General features: G+C 36.7%; 2 protein-coding genes across 2 annotated transcripts; one reads left to right on the forward strand and one right to left on the reverse strand.

The window, feature by feature from the left end:
• On the reverse strand, positions 5061 to 5651 carry LOC109227959. Its single transcript, XM_019393149.1, has one exon. It carries the CDS (start codon positions 5649 to 5651, stop codon positions 5061 to 5063), a length of 591 nt encoding a protein of 196 aa, XP_019248694.1.
• On the forward strand, positions 17772 to 18710 carry LOC109227960 (uncharacterized mitochondrial protein AtMg00810-like). The gene has a single exon (XM_019393150.1). It carries the CDS (start codon positions 17772 to 17774, stop codon positions 18708 to 18710), a length of 939 nt encoding a protein of 312 aa, XP_019248695.1.

Raw genomic sequence — 19224 nt, forward strand, 5'->3', positions numbered from 1 at the left:
GGGGGACCCTTTTTGTTGTAGTGTGGGTATTCTATTTGAGCACGTTGAGCTTCGCTCTTCCATTTCAGCTTTCATTTGGCTAATTTCGAGCCGTGTTATTGCTATCCAGGTATAATTCTCAGTTAAAAATTAAAAATAACTATTTCTGAATGTTCTAGTGCTATGAAATCTGTATCCAAGCGTTCACTTCAGTGTTTGTCGAGTGATCTTATTGTTAACTATGTTGTTGTAATTTGATGCTAAAATGCTTGCTTTAATTAGTACATAGAGCAACATCGATCTAGTAGTATGCGGGAATGATATGTGATTTGAATCACGGCCAGAATAAATTGATAGCTTTCATGTGCTTAACAGAAGTCCAATATGATATTCTCCTTGTTAATAGTCGAATTCATGAGCTGCAAATGGATTTACAAATCTATGTTCTATATCTTGCCTCTTTAAGTTATGTAGGCGGGTTCGCTAAGTATTAGACATATTGATAAATTCCTGTTGGTTTGGTTTAACTCTGTACCTTATACAACCAGCAGAACATTGTTTGCATTTGTTAAGATTGACAACGAATTTTTAGTTTATTGAAGTGTAAATGAAAAAATTAATTTGTTTGAGACATAAGTGATAAGAACAAAGTAGTAGGAATTGGGATCTGGAAAAGTTTTTTGTTTGTTTCATTAGTCAGGAATAAGGCACGAGTAGAGATGAGCCAAATGCAACATTAAATGAAGGATTGTAACTTTAATTTGTGCTCGTTAATGTCGTATGCATGCTTTATTAAATGCGCTTTCCCTTGCTTCTGAATCCTCGATGTTAAACTCAGAAATGAACATAAGAGATTAGCTTTTCAATTAGGGTTCATGATGAAGAAGAAAACAAAAAAATCGTCTCAGAGGAAAAATGTTCTGATATTTACCAATGAATAAAATGAATAAGAAGCCCCTAGAATGTTAACTATCCCCCTATTTATATTTTGGGCCTTTACAATGTAAGAAAAGAAAGAAAGAAAATGCTGTTACAAAATAAATAATGGGTTAGGCCCAAATAGTCCAGCTTCAGCTTTGTAAACTCAATCTTCGTGGCCCAATCATCAGGTGACTCCAACACCCCCCCTCAAGTTGGAGGGTGGACACACGCCCAACTTGCCAAGCAAGGCACGATGGTGTAAACCTGTCAAAGGTTTAGTAAAGATGTCAGCTAGTTGTGAGCTAGTGGAAACATGGGACAAGGATATGAGACCATCTGCTAACTTTGTTCGAATAAAATGACAGTCGACTTCAATGTGCTTGGTACGTTCATGAAACACCGGGTTCTTGGCTATATGAATAGCAGCCTGATTGTCGCACAAGACAGGAACCGGAAGAGCAACAGTAAGACCCAAATCAGATAACGGGCGAACTAACCAGGCTAACTCAGCTACCACTCTGCTCATGGCTCTATATTCGGCCTCAGCTGATGACAAAGAAACAATATGCTATTTTTTAGACTTCCAACTAATGAGGCTACCACCCAATTGAATGCAAAAACCAAAAACTGAGCGTCTAGACTCGGGACAAGCTGGCCAATCACTGTCACAGCTGGCCATCAAAGACAAATCAGTAGAATTATTCAAGAATACTCCGGAATCCGAAGTTCCCTTTAAGTATCGCAAGACATGTAAAGCAGCAGCCATATTTGGAACTCGAGGTCTCTGTAAAAATTGACTTAAATGTTGGACCACAAAACATAAATTAGGTCTTGTGTGAGTCAAAAAATTTAGTTTACCAACGAGGCTCCTATAATTTTCAGGTTGAGGCAGCAGGTCCCCAACATCAGAGTGTAACTTGTGGCTGATGTCCAAAGGACTAACAACAGGAGAAACATCATCACACTTGTATTCTGATAGCAAATCAGATATAAATTTCTTTTGAAACAAAATGATACCTGATTGAAAATAAGAGACCTCAATACCCAAGAAATAGTTAAGCAAACCCAAGTCTTTAATTTTGAACTGAGCATCTAAAAAAGCTTTAAGATCAGAAATTTCTTTCAAGTCATCCCCAGTCACAATGATATCATCTACATAAACAGCTAGAAGGGTAGTAAAAGAGGCAGTTTTCTTAACGAACAAAGAGTAGTCATTCAATGAGTGAGTATACCCCCTAGAGTAGAGTGCATGAGATAGCTTGGCGTACCATTGTCTAGAAGCCTGTCTCAAACCATAAAGAGACTTTTGCAATTTGCATACCAAAGTGGGAGACTCAGAAGAAACACAAGAAGTAGAAGATGTAGAAGCAACAGAAAGGCCTTGAGGGAGTTTCATATAAACTTCTTCATCCAGATCCCCATGCAAAAATGCATTATTGACATCCAGCTGAAACAAGGGCCACTGTTTTTTGACAGCTACAGCAATCACATATCTAATAGTGCACATTTTAACAACGGGAGAGAAAGTTTCATTAAAATCAATGCCCTCCACTTGAGTATCACCTCGAATCACCAATCTAGCTTTGTATCTCTCTACACTACCATCAGATTCGTATTTAATTTTATAAACCCACTTGCATCCTATAGGCTTTTTTCCAGCAGGTAGTTCGACAATTTTCCAAGTGTGGTTTGCATCTAAGGCCTCAAATTCTTTCTTCATGGCCTCCTGCCAAGCAGGAATAGCAGCAGCCTGAGTGTAAGAATGAGGTTCTACTGCAGTAGTCATGAGTGAAGAAGAAGAACAGGAAGCAGATGAAGGGAGCTGGACCACATAATCCTTCAAGTGAGAAGGGAGCTGATGAGACCTTGAACTTTTTCTAACTTCAGGACCAGGAAGAACTGCTGATTGAACAGGGACAGTAGAATGAATGGGGGTAGGAACAGTAGCACTTGTGTCAGAGTTGTGAGCAACAGGAGTATTAGGTATCTGAGAAGTAGAGAGAGGAAGATCTGGAGGGATAGAAGGAGCAGCAACAGAATCAGTAGTAGAATCATAAAAAATAGGCATAGGAGGAGGAAGATGAGAGGGGGCAGAAGATGACAAAGTGTAAGGAAAAACACCTTCATGAAAAATGACATGCCTAGAGTAGATAACAGACTTAGTGGTGAGATTGTAAAGTTTGTACCCCTTTTTGGCAAAGGGATAACCAATAAACACACAAGGAGATGCTTTAGGTTGGAACTTATCTCTATGACACTGGGGAACACTGGCATAGCAAAGGCAACCAAAAGGTTTTAAATGAGAATAGGAGGGAGCAGCCCCATAAAGCAATTCAAATGGAGTCTTATTAGACAAAACCTTAGAGGGAAATCTATTAATAAGATAGGTTGCTGTTAAAACACAATCTCCCCAGAACTTGGTAGGAAGATTGGATTGAAACACAACAAAGCCCTTGAAGTTTCTAATAGATGCCTATGTTTCCTTTCTACCACACCATTTTGTTGTGGTGTATGTGGGCAAGTTGTTTGATGTATGATACCATTATCCGAAAAGAATTGAATGGCCGAATTAGAGGAACCAAGCTCCAAGGCATTATCACTTCTAACCTTTTGGACAGAAAGGTGAAATTGTGTCTTGATCATGACTATGAATGCTTTTAGTAAAATGAAGGCATAGCTCTTGGAGTGTAAAAGATGTGTCCATGTTGCTCTGCTATAGTCATCAACTATTGTCAAAAAATATTTTGCTCCAGAGTAAGTTTGGGTGTGGTATGGTCCCCAAGTGTCAACATGTATAAGTTGGAATAATGAGGTGGAATGGGAAGAACTATCTGGGAATGATAACCTAGGCTGTCTAGCTAGAGGACAAACATGAAAAATAAAAGACTGGTTAGCAGACAAATCATTAGAGATAGAAGGTATATGCTTCATTTGAACAAAAGGAACATGCCCCAACCTATGATGCCAAAGGACATCATTTTTATTCACATTATCTGGAACAGTACAAGAAGGTAAAGTAGAAACATAACAGAAGTTCTCAGTTTGCACTTTGCACATTTTGAACAGTAGCACAAGGTGAAACAGGAGCAGAATTGTAGTTCACATTTTGAGCATTTCCATGCAAAGAAAATTCAGCACTCTGTACTTCATTAGTAAAAGGAGGAACAGAAATATTTGGAGATGTGGGAGGAGCAGGATGGTTGAGGTTAAATTTGTATAATCCTTGATCCATTCTACCAAGCTCCAGAAGCTTCTTCATAGAATGGTCCTGTAGAATTATGCAAGAAATAGAAGTGAATAGCACATAACAATTGAATTGTGTTATCACCTTGCTCACAGAAATGAGATTATAATGAAAAGATGGGATGTACAAAACATTGTGTAGCGTGAAAGATGGTAACAAAGTAAGGGACCCTGTACATGTTACCTTAACTTTATAGCCATTGGGTAAAGAAACTAAGTAAGGAATAGGAAGAGGTGTAATATTAAAAAGAAGGTCCTTATTTGAAGTCATGTGGTCAGTTGCCCCTGAATCCACTATCCAAACCCTTCCAGCTACACTAGTTAACATACGTACAGTAGAACTACCATTTAAACACACATGAAGAGAAGAAGTACTACCAGCAAAATTGGCAGATCCCATCAGGACAGGTTGAGACCCTGATTCACCCAATGTAGACTGACTGAGCAATTGTATCAGCTGGGAGTATTGTTCTTTGGTGAGACCAGGGACCAAAGAGCTTTGATCAGTAGGAGAATACATTGCAGAAGGTTCAGAAGTTTGCCCCTCAGCACTTGCAGCAGTACCAAACTTCTTTCCTTTTGTGAATTTGAAATTTGATGGGAAACCGTGTAATTTATAGCATTTCTCAATTGTATGAACAGGTTTCTTGCAATACTTGCAAGACAAAGTAATATTTGACTTTTGGTTGCTTGCATCAAAATTCACCCTTTGTGTATATTGTTTTGTAGATGAGAGTTGAGAAGGGAATCTGTTAATGTTGGAACTTGCATTAAAAGAGGCTGAATCTGGATTAAGTTGGGTATTGGGGACAACTTGTCTCTGTTTTTCATCTTGCAACAAGATGTTATAGACAGTGTCAAGGGATGGTAATGGTTGCATCATTAGGATGTTGCTTCTTACCCCCACATAAACCTCATTAAGACCCATGAGGAATTGATGAACCCTGTCCTCTTCTTTTTTCTTTCTGGAGTCCCTCCTTAGCAGCACAAACACAAGAATTTGCATGACTCATACACATAACCCCTAATTCGTCCCAGAGTTTCTTAAGTTTGTTGAAATATGAAGCTATGTCGAGAGCCCCTTGATAAGTGGAAGCAAGTTCTCTTTTTATTTCAAACACCTTAGTTCCATTAACAGTCCCATACCTATTATTCAATTGTTTCCATATGCTTTCAGCAGTTTCAGAATATTGTACACTTTCAACTATGTCTGGAGAAAGGGAATTGATTAACCAGGATATGACCATATTATTGCACCTGTCCCACTGCCTGTACTGAGGAGAATCGACAGCAGGCTTGGTGCAAGACCCATCGATAAAACCTATTTTGTTTCTAGCGGACAAGGACACGACCATGCTCCTCCTCCAACCCCCAAAACTGGACCCAGAGAAAGGCACAACAACTAAGGACACACCCGGTACATCGGAAGGAAGTAGAAATAGTGGACTTGAAGGTTCAGGAGTATAAGCAGGAGAGGAAGAACTTGAGTCTGGAGTAGAACTAACCATGATAACAAAATACAATAACAAAATTTCACAAACAATCAATTCATGCAAGAGATCAAATAGAAACGAGTGTACCACACTTCTTCGCAACCTGAAGAAGAAAGGCCTTGAGAAACTTCAGCCTTAGCAAAAAAACCAACAAAACTCCGTTAATTGGCGGAACCCTAGTTTTGATGAAGAACACAAAAATCCGATAATCAGCAGCAAATTATCACCAAAAGCAGAATCAAACAGTTGAAGATGACTTCCTTAGCCCGAAATTGAACAACAAGCAACAAAAAATTGACGAAGAACATCATATTCTGAATCTCAGCGAAAATTGAAAGAATGAAGATAGACCCGACGAAATTTGAAGAGGGTAATATCGGTCGATGCAGATTACCATGGACTACCAGATTACCCGCTCTGATACCATGTTAAACTCAGAAATGAACATAAGAGATTAACTTTTCAATTAGGATTCATGATGAAGAAGAAAACCAAAAAATCGTCTCAGAGGAAAAATGTTCTGATATTTACCAATGAATAAAATGAATAAGAAGCCCCTAGAATGTTAACTATCCCCCTATTTATATTTTGGGCCTTTACAATGTAAGAAAAGAAAGAAAGAAAATGCTGTTACAAAATAAATAATGGGTTAGGCCCAAACAGTCCGGCTTCAGCTTTGTAAACTCAATCTTCGTGGCCCAGACTCCAACACTCGATCCCTTTGCAATGCTGGAATGAATCAGAACGATCTCAAGAGTGGAACATTAGTAGTTAATTGAGTTGTTACTGGTTTTTATTGTTGAATAATTGGTTAATCCAAATAATTAAAATGAACATTCTTCTTCCAACATGAAGTTCCAAAATTACAAGACCTCCATACTCAATCTCAAATCTTAGGAAAATAACCAAACGTTCTTAGTTTACTTTAGGCGCGATTAATAAATCATCATGACTGTGGGTACGGTTCCCGTGACATAGTCATGATACGTAAATCCCAATTCAAGTGTGCGTTTCACATGACTCGACCTCAACTTCGAATAAAAATAATAATAATAAACATGTTGTAAATTGCTGGTGCGTTTCATGTGACGCGACTTACAATGTGTACAAAAAGCAATAAGTGTGCGACATCGCGAATTATTTAAATAAATTCCATAAATCCTAAAATGTCAATTAAAATAATTAAAAAGGGGTTAGAAAGTTAAAAACACACAATAGGTTTTAAATATGCAATAGATCAGATAATTAGGCCAATTATTAATTATTGAGCGACCGCGCTAAAATCACGGAACTCGGGAGTGCCTCACACCTTCTCCCGCGTTAACATAATTCCTTACCCGGTCTTTTATGTTTTGTGGACCGTAAAACAGAGTCAATTTTCTCGATTTGGGATTTAAAATAAACCGGTGACTCGGGACACCATAATAATTATCCCAAGTGGTGACCTAAACTAAATAAATAATCCAATTTTGAATAATGTCACTTTAATTGAAAAACTTCCTATCCCTCCGAAAAAAGGAGGTGTGACACCAACCAATCTTGAAAATTTCTGTCTTCAGAAAACCAATTTTCAATTTTTATTTAATGACCTTTGACATTTTGCTTTTGTATTGAACGACCTTTGATAATAACGTAGTTAAAAGCAGGACAATTATGAAAGAATTAAGGTTATTAAAGCCAATGGACTAAACAGGCTAATTTTTGTGTCAAACCAGCAAAAAGTACAACTTCAATAGCTGCTCATACAACCATCCGTAGCATGATGTAACTTGAAATGCCAAAACTAAATATAAAGGAATTTTCAACTTAAGTTTTATTACTTTTTGATTTCTGTCAAATAAATATTGACTCATGAAATTAAGCATTTTTAAATCATAATTTTTAAACCTTGGTGATACGGTATTATTTCATTTTATTTTTTTATTAACACGATGATATTTTTTGGACCCTTTCTTCTACTTCCCCACGTTCTTCTTCCTCCTCCACCCCCCTTCCCCCCACCCCCAACTAAAAAAAAAAAAAAAAGAGGCAACGCTTTACATGACTTCTTCTTCAGTTTTGTTAAAGAAGAAGTCAAATAGTAGTTGGTTTCTCTTCCCCTCTTGTTTGAGACCTCTTCTGTTGATGACTTGTGTGACTTAATTTTCTTGTCCCAAGTTCAAAATTTTAAAGAACGAGGAGGAAATTAAACATAACAAAAAGAAATGAAGTACTCTAAAAAGCAAAAATAAATAAAAATAAAAAACGAACATGAAAAATAAAGCTTCATGCATGAGAGAATATATAGAGCCACTGTCACATATAAATTATAGCTAGGATAAATTCTGCTGTTAATCCTTCCATAGGCATACAATGGATGAATTGATCTAGATTTTAACTATACGTATGAAGAACCCTAACCAAGAAAATCAATGGGTTCTAGAAATAGGTCTCTCTTTACAAAACTTAGAAGTAAGTCCACAAAATGCTTATCTGAAGCATTAGGGGTAAATAGAACAAAGATTAAAAAAAAAAAAAAAAATAATAATATATATATATATATATATATATATATAAATGTATACTTACTAGCTAGTGAACCATGTACAACTGAAGAAACTTCAAGGGAAATTTTTTCTTTGTTTTCCCTTCAATTTATCATGGCACGCGCGCTGTTGGAAGCTCTAGAGGTTGATACCATTGTGCCTTTTGGAAGGAGCAGAAGGTGGAATAGGGATTCCTTTTGGCAAAGACTGAGAAAATGATTTATGAGGAGAATTATTGTGGGAATTATGCAAAGGCTTAACATTAAAAACTTGTGAGTTCTTTGTTGCATTTGCATGGTGATTATCAGCCATAAAGATCATCAGAAGAAGAAGAAGGAGGAAAAGTAGCAAGACTAATATTGTTGTGTTTTTAAACCTTTTCAACATCTCGAAAAGCTCTTGTAATTGCAGTTATGGTGAGAAAATAAAAGGAAAGGAGATGGAGGGCGGTTAAGTGTTGAAATATATAAAAAAGAGATGTCATGTTTGTTGTGGAAATTATTATTTTTATAGCAAGTATTACGTAGTTGGTGGAAATGTCTTGTTTCGTTTTATGTGTTCTTTTTTTTTTTTTGTGTGTGAGGGGGGGTGGGGGTGGGGGTGATAGGGGTGTGATGTCGGGTGGGGGTGACTTGTGTCTGAAGTTTACTTTAGAAGATAACAGATTTGGCTGCTTTTTCTAGTAAATTTCTCTTTATAATTTTCCTACTTCAACTTTAATAACCAAATACATTTGCTAACATAATAAATGTTCATAAATCATAAGATAAGTTTTCGAGTAACTAATGTAAAAGTAATTAACTTTATGCAAACATATAATACTTGCTAAGTCATAAGTCAAAAGATATATACAGTAATCGTGATAGGATGATCTCACGAAAGCATCATAAAATAAGTATTTCTATGATATTCGAGCTATTATATATACTACGGCAACAGAATGCAAATTTTAATTTTCTTGCGAAAAACATATCACACAATACTTTTATTAACCTAGCTAGCTAATCCTCTCATGTCTATTTTTGTCATCCCTATCAACGGACAATTTCTCCTAGTTCTTATAATATTTTAGTTAGCTCGTCTAGGTATTTTTTTTTCCCACGCTTTGATTTCCCTTTGATCCCTCTTCGTTAAAATTATTGTTCCTTTAATTTGGTGACTCGAACCTATATGGGTCAAAATTAGGTCGAATTTAGTGAATGCAAATGGACGAGTTGAGGCCGAGGTCGAAACCAAGCACGGTCCAGTGGCGAGGAGTCGCCCTGAGAGAGAGGTCAGCGCCAAGGTCGAGTAGAGAACAAACAGTAGCAACGGTTAGAATATTCTTAGGACTATGAATAGGAATATTTCATTGAATATTCCGATCTACTGATTGTATTTTTTTAGGGTTTTCTAGGAATATCCCTTATAAATAGGAAGAGAGAGAGAAAACATTTGGGAGGCTTCTGAACTTTTATGAGAGAACATCTTGTAAAGGGTTGACATCAAGAATATACAAAAAAGCTTGTCTTGTCTCTCCTCTATTTGATATTCCATTACTAAGCATTCATCTTTTATTCACAAGATCCAAGAACACTTTGTTCATTTCCATAGTCTGTTGTCATACACTATAGTCAGAAGAATGAATCATCCATCTCATTCAACATTTGGGTGACAAATTCCTTCTTATTATATATAATGCCATTTGTCATATTTATTTCATGTTTTCATTCTCATATTTATTAATAGTCATTGAGCATTAACTTGACATCCATTGACTTGAACACGGTCCCGTACCATCAAAGTTATCGAACTTCAGATCTGGAATTTATTACATTTAACTAGGAATCACCCTTTATCTATTCATTAAATTGCTTTAACAAAAAGGGCTTAAAACTTTTTGGTCAAACAGAACCCACAATTCTAGGGCTGTAGGTGGGGGGTGCAGACCATATATTACACACTCTACGAAATATCAAGACATATGCTGCTACTAATCTAGTCTAACAATATATTATATCGCCTTTCTTACCCAAAACAAAATAGAAGCTTTCACATATGCAGGCTATGGAAGAACAAACCATATGTTTTTATTTAAAACTAAAGTTGTCTTATGTTGGAGTTTGGTATCTACCCCTACCATTTTGATTAATAAGCACAAGATGAATATATAAAGGAGGGGACATAAAACTTGACTTGAAATTTTGGATAAGATTTGGGCATTTGGGCATTCCCAACTATCTTTATCATAAGCTTGCAAAAAATTGATGCTATGGTTGTAAACTGTAGTGGAGAGTATAAATTAAGATACAAAACTATTTTCTACATTATGCTGGTAAATACTTCTTGGCCACATTGATAGATATATTTATCACCGTTGATAGACTCTTGGGTTATTGTAGTTTATGATGAAATTAACATGAGTACGAATCAAAATTAACCCTCTTTAGTAGCGACATATTTGAACCAAGTGTTAGGTGTTTGCCATAATTTTCTTACCATATTTAGTTTTCCTATCTCTTGAAGGAAAAGGGCAATATAATTACCTTAATTGGGTTTTTCTTTTTGTAAAAGGAAATTATAAATTCTTCCATATTTGGCTAGTTCTTTTTCTTGTAGGAAAAGGTTTGGACTTCTATAAATTAAGGATCCTTCCTTCTCATGCATTAGCATCCACAATGTAGCCATAGGGGGCTTGAGAGTCTTGTTTAGGGGGAGAATTTTACGGGACAAGTGTTAGTGTGTCACTTGTGTTTTCCTCTTCGTGAGGTTGTTCTCTCGAAATTTTGTACTCTCTTTTTATTATAGTGGATTGCTCATCTCCGTTGTGGACGTAGGTCAGTTGATCGAACCACGTTAAATGTTTGTGTCTCTTTTGGTAGATTTCTCTTTTGTTGTATGATTTATCGTTGTTCAAGGTTTGCTTTGCTAGTTCCGCATGACACCTGATTTTTTCGGTCCTAACAAGTGGTATCAGAGCGAGGTTCAAGACAGGTTCATCTTGGCGGGTTCAGTTCTAGCTGCAACATATTTGACGATAATCGTGATTTTTTGTCTGAGAAATTTGACCGGAGTACTACGCACGTTGAGACAAACTTTGTAGCGGAGATCTGGAGATGCGACCTGTTGAAGGCTATGTGAAGAAGGTGGATCAAGTTTATTTTGTCAGAAAATTCAGGCCAAGGGGGAGAATTATTAGGTGTTTGCCATAATTTTCTTACCATATTTGGTTTTCCTATCTCTTGAAGGAAAAGGGCAATATAATTACCTTAATTGAGTTTTTCTTTTTGTAAAAGGAAATTATAAATTCTTCCATATTTGGCTAGTCCTTTTTCTTGTAGGAAAAGGTTTGGACTTCTATAAATTAAGGATCATTCCTTCTCATTCAGTAGCATCCACAATATAACCATAGGGGGCTTGAGAGTCTTGTTTAGGGGGAGAATTTTACGGGACAAGTGTTAGTGTGTCACTTGTGTTTGCCTCTTCGTGAGGTTGTTCTCTCGAAATTTTGTACTCTCTTTTTATTATAGTGGATTGCTCATCTCCGTTGTGGACGTAGGTCAGTTGACCGAACCACGTGAAATGTTTGTGTCTCTTTTGGTAGATTTCTCTTTTGTTGTATGATTTATCGTTGTTCAAGGTTTGCTTTGCTAGCTTCCGCATGACACCTGATTTTTTCGGTCCTAACACCAAGATATTGTCTAATTAACCCATGAATTACAATATGTCCAAAACAATTCTACTGATATTTCACTTGGCAATATTTAAGCAATGTATAATATATGCAGGTGAAGGACTTTGGACAGTAACCAGACATTTGAATAATTGACTCGTTCGCCAAGCAAAAATAATATAGAAAAAATTTCCTAGTATGAGACGCATAAAAATTAAGGTGTTATTTGTTCACAACTTTCAATTAAACATCATTTTTACTTGAATTTTCAAAAAAAGGCACGTAAAATAGAATAAAAAGAGGTTCAAATTTTATCAAGCACGTAGAAAAATTTGTTATTTGCGTGATATTAGGCTTCGGTATATACTCCCTCCGGTCCAAAATAAGTAATTTTTTGGCCTTTTTCTTGTGGTCCAAAATAAGTAATTTTTTTCATATTTCAAGAATGAATTAATTATTTTTTCCCTACATTGTCCTTGGAGTAAATAGTGTTGGAATACGTGTTAGGAGTGTTTATGTGAGATAGTAAAGGTTAATATGGTCAATTCTATTACTAATTAATGCTAAAAGGTGGATTTCTTAATCTGCGTGAAAACATCCAAAAAATTACTTATTTTGGACCGGAGGGAGTATTACTCATGTAAATTTAATTTATTTAGATTCTAAATTAATTAATGAGAGTAATGTAGTTTGTTATTAAAATATCTTTTTAATTAATTATATATAGTATGAATAAATGAGCTAGTTACCAATAAATAAATTGACCAAAGAAAAGAAAACAGAAAAGGAGGAAAGGGAAATGCGAGTATTGAATGCAAGATATATATAGCAATAAATGTGGAGAGGTATGAAAACACGGAGCATTAAATGCAGGGAGGGCAAGAACACATGTTTTCTTGGACCAAGTTGCTAATTTGAATTTGGCGAAAAAAAGAAATTCCCAAAGGAGTATATTCACGTACGAAATTGGAGTAATAATAAAAATATGTCTTATAAACTTTATTATCTTTATAAAATATGATATTCAAATTTTCCAAATGATTTTACTTGTATTGTATCCCAAGCATAAGTATGAAAGCAACAAAAAACCAGGAGCAATAAATATTGGGAAATCTGTTGCATTAGCTTCGACATATTGTCCCTTCCATTTTCCTAACCAAATTTTAAAATTGGTTCCTCATTAAATTTTTTTATAGGTTACGGGTTCGAACCATTAAAATAGCAAATAATACTTGTATTAGAGTAGGTTGTCTATATTACATTCCTTGTAGCATAATTCTTTTTCGAATCCTATATGTGAACGTGAATACTTTATGTACTGGGCTGCCCATCGAAAAGCGACGATAGAACCACTAAAAAATACAAATCACAAAGAAACAACAAGAATCCAATAATTTGGAGTATTGGAAAATGGAAGAGTCGGGTAGACGAAGGAGGCAATGCTAAGTGCATAAATTTTCATATACATCCGATGTATACACCAAATAAATGTAAGAAATTGTATTTTGCTGCATATACGTTTTTATCGCTTAATTATGATCAAAGTAATGTACATTACCACTTTAACTTCTAACTGTTTACCGTTTATTTATCTACAACTATATCTATAGTCGGTCTCACAAGATTTTATTGTAGGCAAACTATAAGAATTAGGGGCATACAACGGAAAATGGCAAACCTTACCAACCCGATAATCCGAGTTAAGATGAAGAAGAGAAGAAAACCATGAAGATTTCTTCGCCAATTTTACACAGAAAAGAGAAGGAAGGAGGAGATGAGATATTTCAGACAAACACCTAAGTCTTCGGACTTTTCTATGTTGTGTTTGTCTATATCTCTATATCTCTTTAATCAAATTAGAGATGAGGCTACACGTGGAATAATCATGATGGTCATGTTCCTTTAATATCAACCATCTGATCAAGTATTTAACACCTGTACATATGGAAGATTCAAGAAAGAATTCTCACGTGCCTATCACATGAGAACATAGGAGAGAATATTTTACAGTTTTTCTGTTACATTTTAGACAAATAGGAGTAGGAAACGTGTAATGCAATATTCTTTATTTGTTATTTTTCAGTAGGATAAGTTTGTATATATACCTTACACTGTGAATACAAAAGATACAGAGAAAATTCTCACATTTCCTACTGTTTCTTTCATGGTATCAGAGCAGCAATAGCTCGATCCAAAATCTCTCTTCTCTCAAAATATAATATTCATCTATGGCAGGAGAAGAAATTGCCCCTACTCCTTCTACTCTCATTACCTCTGGTTCAATTAGTCAATCAATCTCACAAGATATGAATCATCCTTACTACCTTCACTCATCTGATGCACCTGGTTTAAGCCTTGTAACCACTCCTTTTGATGGTAGAGGTTTTGCAGGTTGGAGGAGATCAATCATCATAGCACTCTCAGCCAAAAAAAGATAGGTTTTATAGATGGTGACTGCAAGGAGCCAAAACCTGATGCACAAGAACACTCTCAGTGGAGTAGATGCAACTTCATGGTGACCTCTTGGCTTCTGAATTCATTGTCCAAGGAGATAGGTGACAGTGTCATCTATTCAAAATCTGCAAGAGATTTGTGGAACAGCCTTGAACACAGATTTGGCCAAAGTAATGGAGCCAAACTGTACCAACTGCAAAAGGAGATATCAATGTTAGTCCAAGGTAACAACAACATTGCTAGATATTTTACCACACTCAAGAAATTATGGGATGAACTTGACTCTCTCAACTCTCATCTAGTGTGCTCTTGTGACTGTGTTTGTGATGGGAAAAGGAAAGTAACAAAATTCTTAGAAGACCAGAGGATCATTCAGTTTCTAATGGGACTAAATGATGTCTATTCTCAGGCAAGAGGAAATATCCTCATGATGAATCCACTGCCTGGAATACATTTTGCCTATTCACTCCTTCTTCAAGATGAAAATCAAAGGGAGATATATGCAAGACCACAATTAAATGCTGATGCTTCCTCTTTCATGGTAGGAGTTCAAGGTAGGGGACCACAGAGAAATAACAATCAGCCACAGCAAAGGACATGGACTAATTCACAAAAGGTTAACAACATACAGCAGAAACCCAAGGGAAGAAAAGCTAAATTTAACCCTAATGTAAGCTGTATACATTGCATGAGAACTGGACATGTCAGGGGAGATTGTTATAGGCTAAATGGTTATCCAAATGACTTTCAATTCACTAAATCAACACAAGTCAAGGCTAATGCTGTAATTGAAGGACAGGACAATGAAAATGGGAATAATCCAAGCAATGATGCAGCACCTCAAACTCAGGTTTTCAGTAAGGAACAGGTGTGTGAGCTGATGAACCTCATCAAACAGGCACAATTTGGAAGTACAACTACACTAGGAAATGCAATCAATGCAAATGCAGTAGCTGGTACTATACTTAAGTATACTGGAACTTGTATGGCAGCCTTTAACACAAAAACCTGGATCATTGATTCAGGGGCTTCTGAACACATGTGTTTGATTTAAATTGTTTCTTATCTTTAGATCCACTTCCTGTTCCTGTGCACATTAATCTTCCTAACTCTTTTCAACTATATGTCACACACATAGGTAGAGTTCCTATTCAGCCTGATATGATTCTTGAAAAGGTTATTTATGTCCCTCTTTCAAATATAATTTGCTCTCAGTCCATAAGTTTTGTGTCCAGTTTCATTGCTCACTCAATCTAACTTCTAGTGAATGCACTATGCAGGTCCCTTTAATGAGGAGGGGACAAGTTTTTGGTGAATTAAGAGGGGGATTGTACCTGCTGGAGCCTAGCACACCTAAGATAGATTCTGGTTTTAGTTCAAATAGCAATGTATTTTCAATTCAAAAGGAAGTAATTCCATTCTTGTTCCTAGTGAAGTTTCTTGTTCTGTCTCTAGTTCAAATACACAAGACTCTAATGTACTCCAATGGCATGTTAGATTGGGGCATTTGCCATTTTCAGTAATGAAAAATCTTCAGTTCATTAATTTTCCTTCCAATTTTAATTGTGTGTGTGATATTTGTCCACAAGCCAGACAAACTAGATTGCCTTTTCCTCTAAGTCAAATCAGAACTCTTGGAATTTTTGATCTTATTCACATTGATGTATGGGGACCTTTCAAAAGTACCACTTACAATGGGTACAGATATTTTTTGACTGTGGTTGATGATTTGGGGACTTGGACTTTTCTTTTAAGTTCTAAGAGTAATGCTTCACTGTGTTGCAGTCTTTCTTAACTATGGTGGAGAGACAATTTGCAGGGAAGGTTAAGAGAATAAAATCTGATAATGCAATGGAACTGGGAAAGGGATCTTTTCAGTCTGATTTCTTTCAATCACAAGGGATTTTACATGAGACTTCATGTGTGGCAACACCCCAACAGAATGGGGTTGTTGAAAGAAAGCATAGACACCTTTTGGAAGTGGCAAGAAGCTTGTATTTTCACTCAAAACTTCCTATTCAATACAGGGGAGAGTGTGTTTTAACTGCCACATATCTAATCAACAGGTTCCCTTCTAGAGTTCTAAAAGGAAAAACTCCTTATGAGATTTTGTTTAAAAGGAGTCCAGATTATGAACACCTCAAGTCATTTGGATGCTTATGCTATGCTTCTACTCTATCACACCACAGAAGCAAATTTGATCCTAGGGCACAAGCTTGTATTTTCTTGGGATATGCACAACAGCAGAAAGGATACAAACTCCTGGAGTTGCACTCCAAAAAGGTTTTTACCTCCAGAGATGTTAAATTTCATGAAAGCATTTTTCCTTTTGCTTTTGCACCTGTGAGTTCCACCTCATTTTTCCCTTCTCACCCTTTCTTTCCTCACTTATCTAGCACTAGTGAACCTACTTCTCAGAATCTTTCTTCTCCCATTTCAACCACTAATTATCAGGAACACTCACCTGCCCCTCTACATTCACACCTTTCTGAGAACACCACCCCTGTTTCTCTCAATCATCCTGGTACTCCTCCATCTGTTACCAACCCTCCAAATTCTGGTTTTCCAACTCCAACTCCTACTGCCTACCATGTTTCCCAGCCTATAATACCAATACCACCACCTCCTATAAGGAAGTCTGAGAGAATTTCCCAGAAACCTACCTATCTCAATGACTATGTCTGCAATAGCATAGTTTTCTCTGATCTTACCTCCTCCTGTTTTCACCATGTTTCTCACCCTAATGTATTTTTTTTGGGGCCCTTTCTCTTAACAATCAGGATATGTTCAAGTCTATCTCTACAGTCTTTGAACCTACTAGCTATGCTCAAGCTTCCCAAGACATTGGGTGGAGAAAAGCTATGGAAGCTGAAATTCAAGCTCCTCAACTTAATCACACATGAGATGTAGTCTCTTTATCCCAAGGCAAGAAGGCATTGCCTTGTAAATGGGTCTACAAGGTCAAACACAAGTTAGATGGATCAATTGAAAGGTTGAAAGTCAGGTTGGTTGTGAGGGGGGACATACAAAGGGAAGGTGTTGATTATTCTGAAACTTTCAGTCCAGTGGTCAAGATGACCACTATCAGATGCCTACTAACTGTAGCTGTTAAGAAAGGTTGGGAGGTCTCACAATTAGATGTTAGCAATGCATTTCTGCATGGAGATTTACAAGAAGAAGTGTATATGAAGTTTCCAGCTGGTCTCACTCCCTCTCATCCTAATCAGGTGTGCTTATTGAAGAAATCACTCTATGGGCTCAAACAGGCTTCAAGGCAATGGTATGCTCGTTTAGAGGTGCTTTAAGCTACAAGGCTATTCTAGTTCCTTAAATGACTATTCCCTATTCTACAAACACACAGACACGCGCATATCAATCATAGCAGTCTATGTTGATGATATTCTCATCACAGGAAATGATGCCATAGAAATACAGCATATTACTAAGTTTTTGGATTCTGAATTCAAAGTCAAGAACTTGGCGCACATTCACTATTTTTTGGGGATGGAAATACTCAGAGAACAACAAGGATACATAGTCAACCAAAGAAAATTTACCTTGGAACTCCTGGCTGAATTTGATTGTCAAGGGCCTACTGTCTCTTCTCCTCTTGATCCATACTCCAAGTTGCACGCTGAATTAGAACCACCCATGGAGGATCCCACTCTTTATCCTCGTTTGGTGGGGAAACTCAACTATCTCACCAACACTCGGCCAGATATTTGTTTTGCTGTCCTTTGCCTCAGTCAATTTATGCAAAGACCCTCGCTTTCCCATTTTTCTGCTGGTCTCAGGGTACTCCGCTATCTTCGATCCAACCCAGGTCAAGGTATCCTTCTTTCCTCTGCTCCTTCTTTTGATCTCATTGCATTTTGCGGTGCTGACTGGGCTGCTTGTAAAGATTCTCGTCGCTCCGTCAGTGGCTTCTTCATTACCCTTGGTGGTGCCCCTATTTCATGGAAATCGAAGAAACAAATTTCCATCTCTTTATCATCCGCTGAGTCTGAGTATAGATCCATGAGACATGTGACCGCTGAAATCACTTGGCTTGTTCGTCTTCTTGCTGTTTTGTCTGCTTCCCCAACTTCGCCGGTGCCTTTACATTCTGACAGTCAGGTGGCGATTCATAATGCCCGCAATCCCGTTTTCCACGAACGCACTAAACATGTGGAGTTGGATTGTCATTTTGTTAGACAGCAATTTCTTGCTGGTTTAATATCCCTCTCCTTCGTTCCTTCAAAGTCCCAAATAGCCGATCTCTTCACTAAACCCTTATCTGGGGTTTCTCATACCAATATCATGAACAAGCTAGGGGTTTCGTCTCTACCCTCCAGCTTGAGGGGGGATGATGAAGAAGAGAAGAAAACCATGAAGATTTCTTCGCCAATTTTACACAGAAAAGAGAAGGAAGAAGGAGATGAGATATTTCAGACAAACACCTAATTCTTCGGACTTTTCTATGTTGTGTTTGTCTGTATCTCTATATCTCTTTAATCAAATTAGAGATGAGGCTACACGTGGAATAATCATGATGGTCATGATCCTTTAATATCAACCATCTGATCAAGTATTTAACACCTGTACATATGGAAGATTCAAGAAAGAATTCTCACGTGCCTATCACATGAGAACATAGGAGAGAATACTTTACAGTTTTTCTGTTACATTCTAGACAAATAGGAGTAGGACAAGTGTATAGCAATATTCTTTATTTGTTATTTTTCAATAGGATAAGTTTGTATATATACCTTACACTGTGAATACAAAAGATACAAAGAAAATTCTCACATTTCCTACTGTTTCTTTCATAGAGAAAAAAACCAGACTATGGTTTGGTTTGGTGTTGGAAAAAAAATCGATCATAATCGATTGGTTTGGTTTTAACTAAAAAAAGTCAAACCGAAACCAAACCAATCCGACATTATATATATAGAAATTTTAGGTATATTTTTTTTTG

This window comes from Nicotiana attenuata, chromosome 6, assembly GCF_001879085.1.
Source record: "Nicotiana attenuata strain UT chromosome 6, NIATTr2, whole genome shotgun sequence".
Taxonomy (NCBI): domain Eukaryota; kingdom Viridiplantae; phylum Streptophyta; class Magnoliopsida; order Solanales; family Solanaceae; genus Nicotiana; species Nicotiana attenuata.

What these genes read in the sequence shown, in the direction of transcription:
- LOC109227959 (XM_019393149.1), bottom strand. Translation starts at nt 5,651, where the DNA reads ATGGTTAGTTCTACTCCAGACTCAAGTTCTTCCTCTCCTGCTTATACT.
- LOC109227960 (XM_019393150.1), top strand. Translation starts at nt 17,772, where the DNA reads ATGGAAATACTCAGAGAACAACAAGGATACATAGTCAACCAAAGAAAA.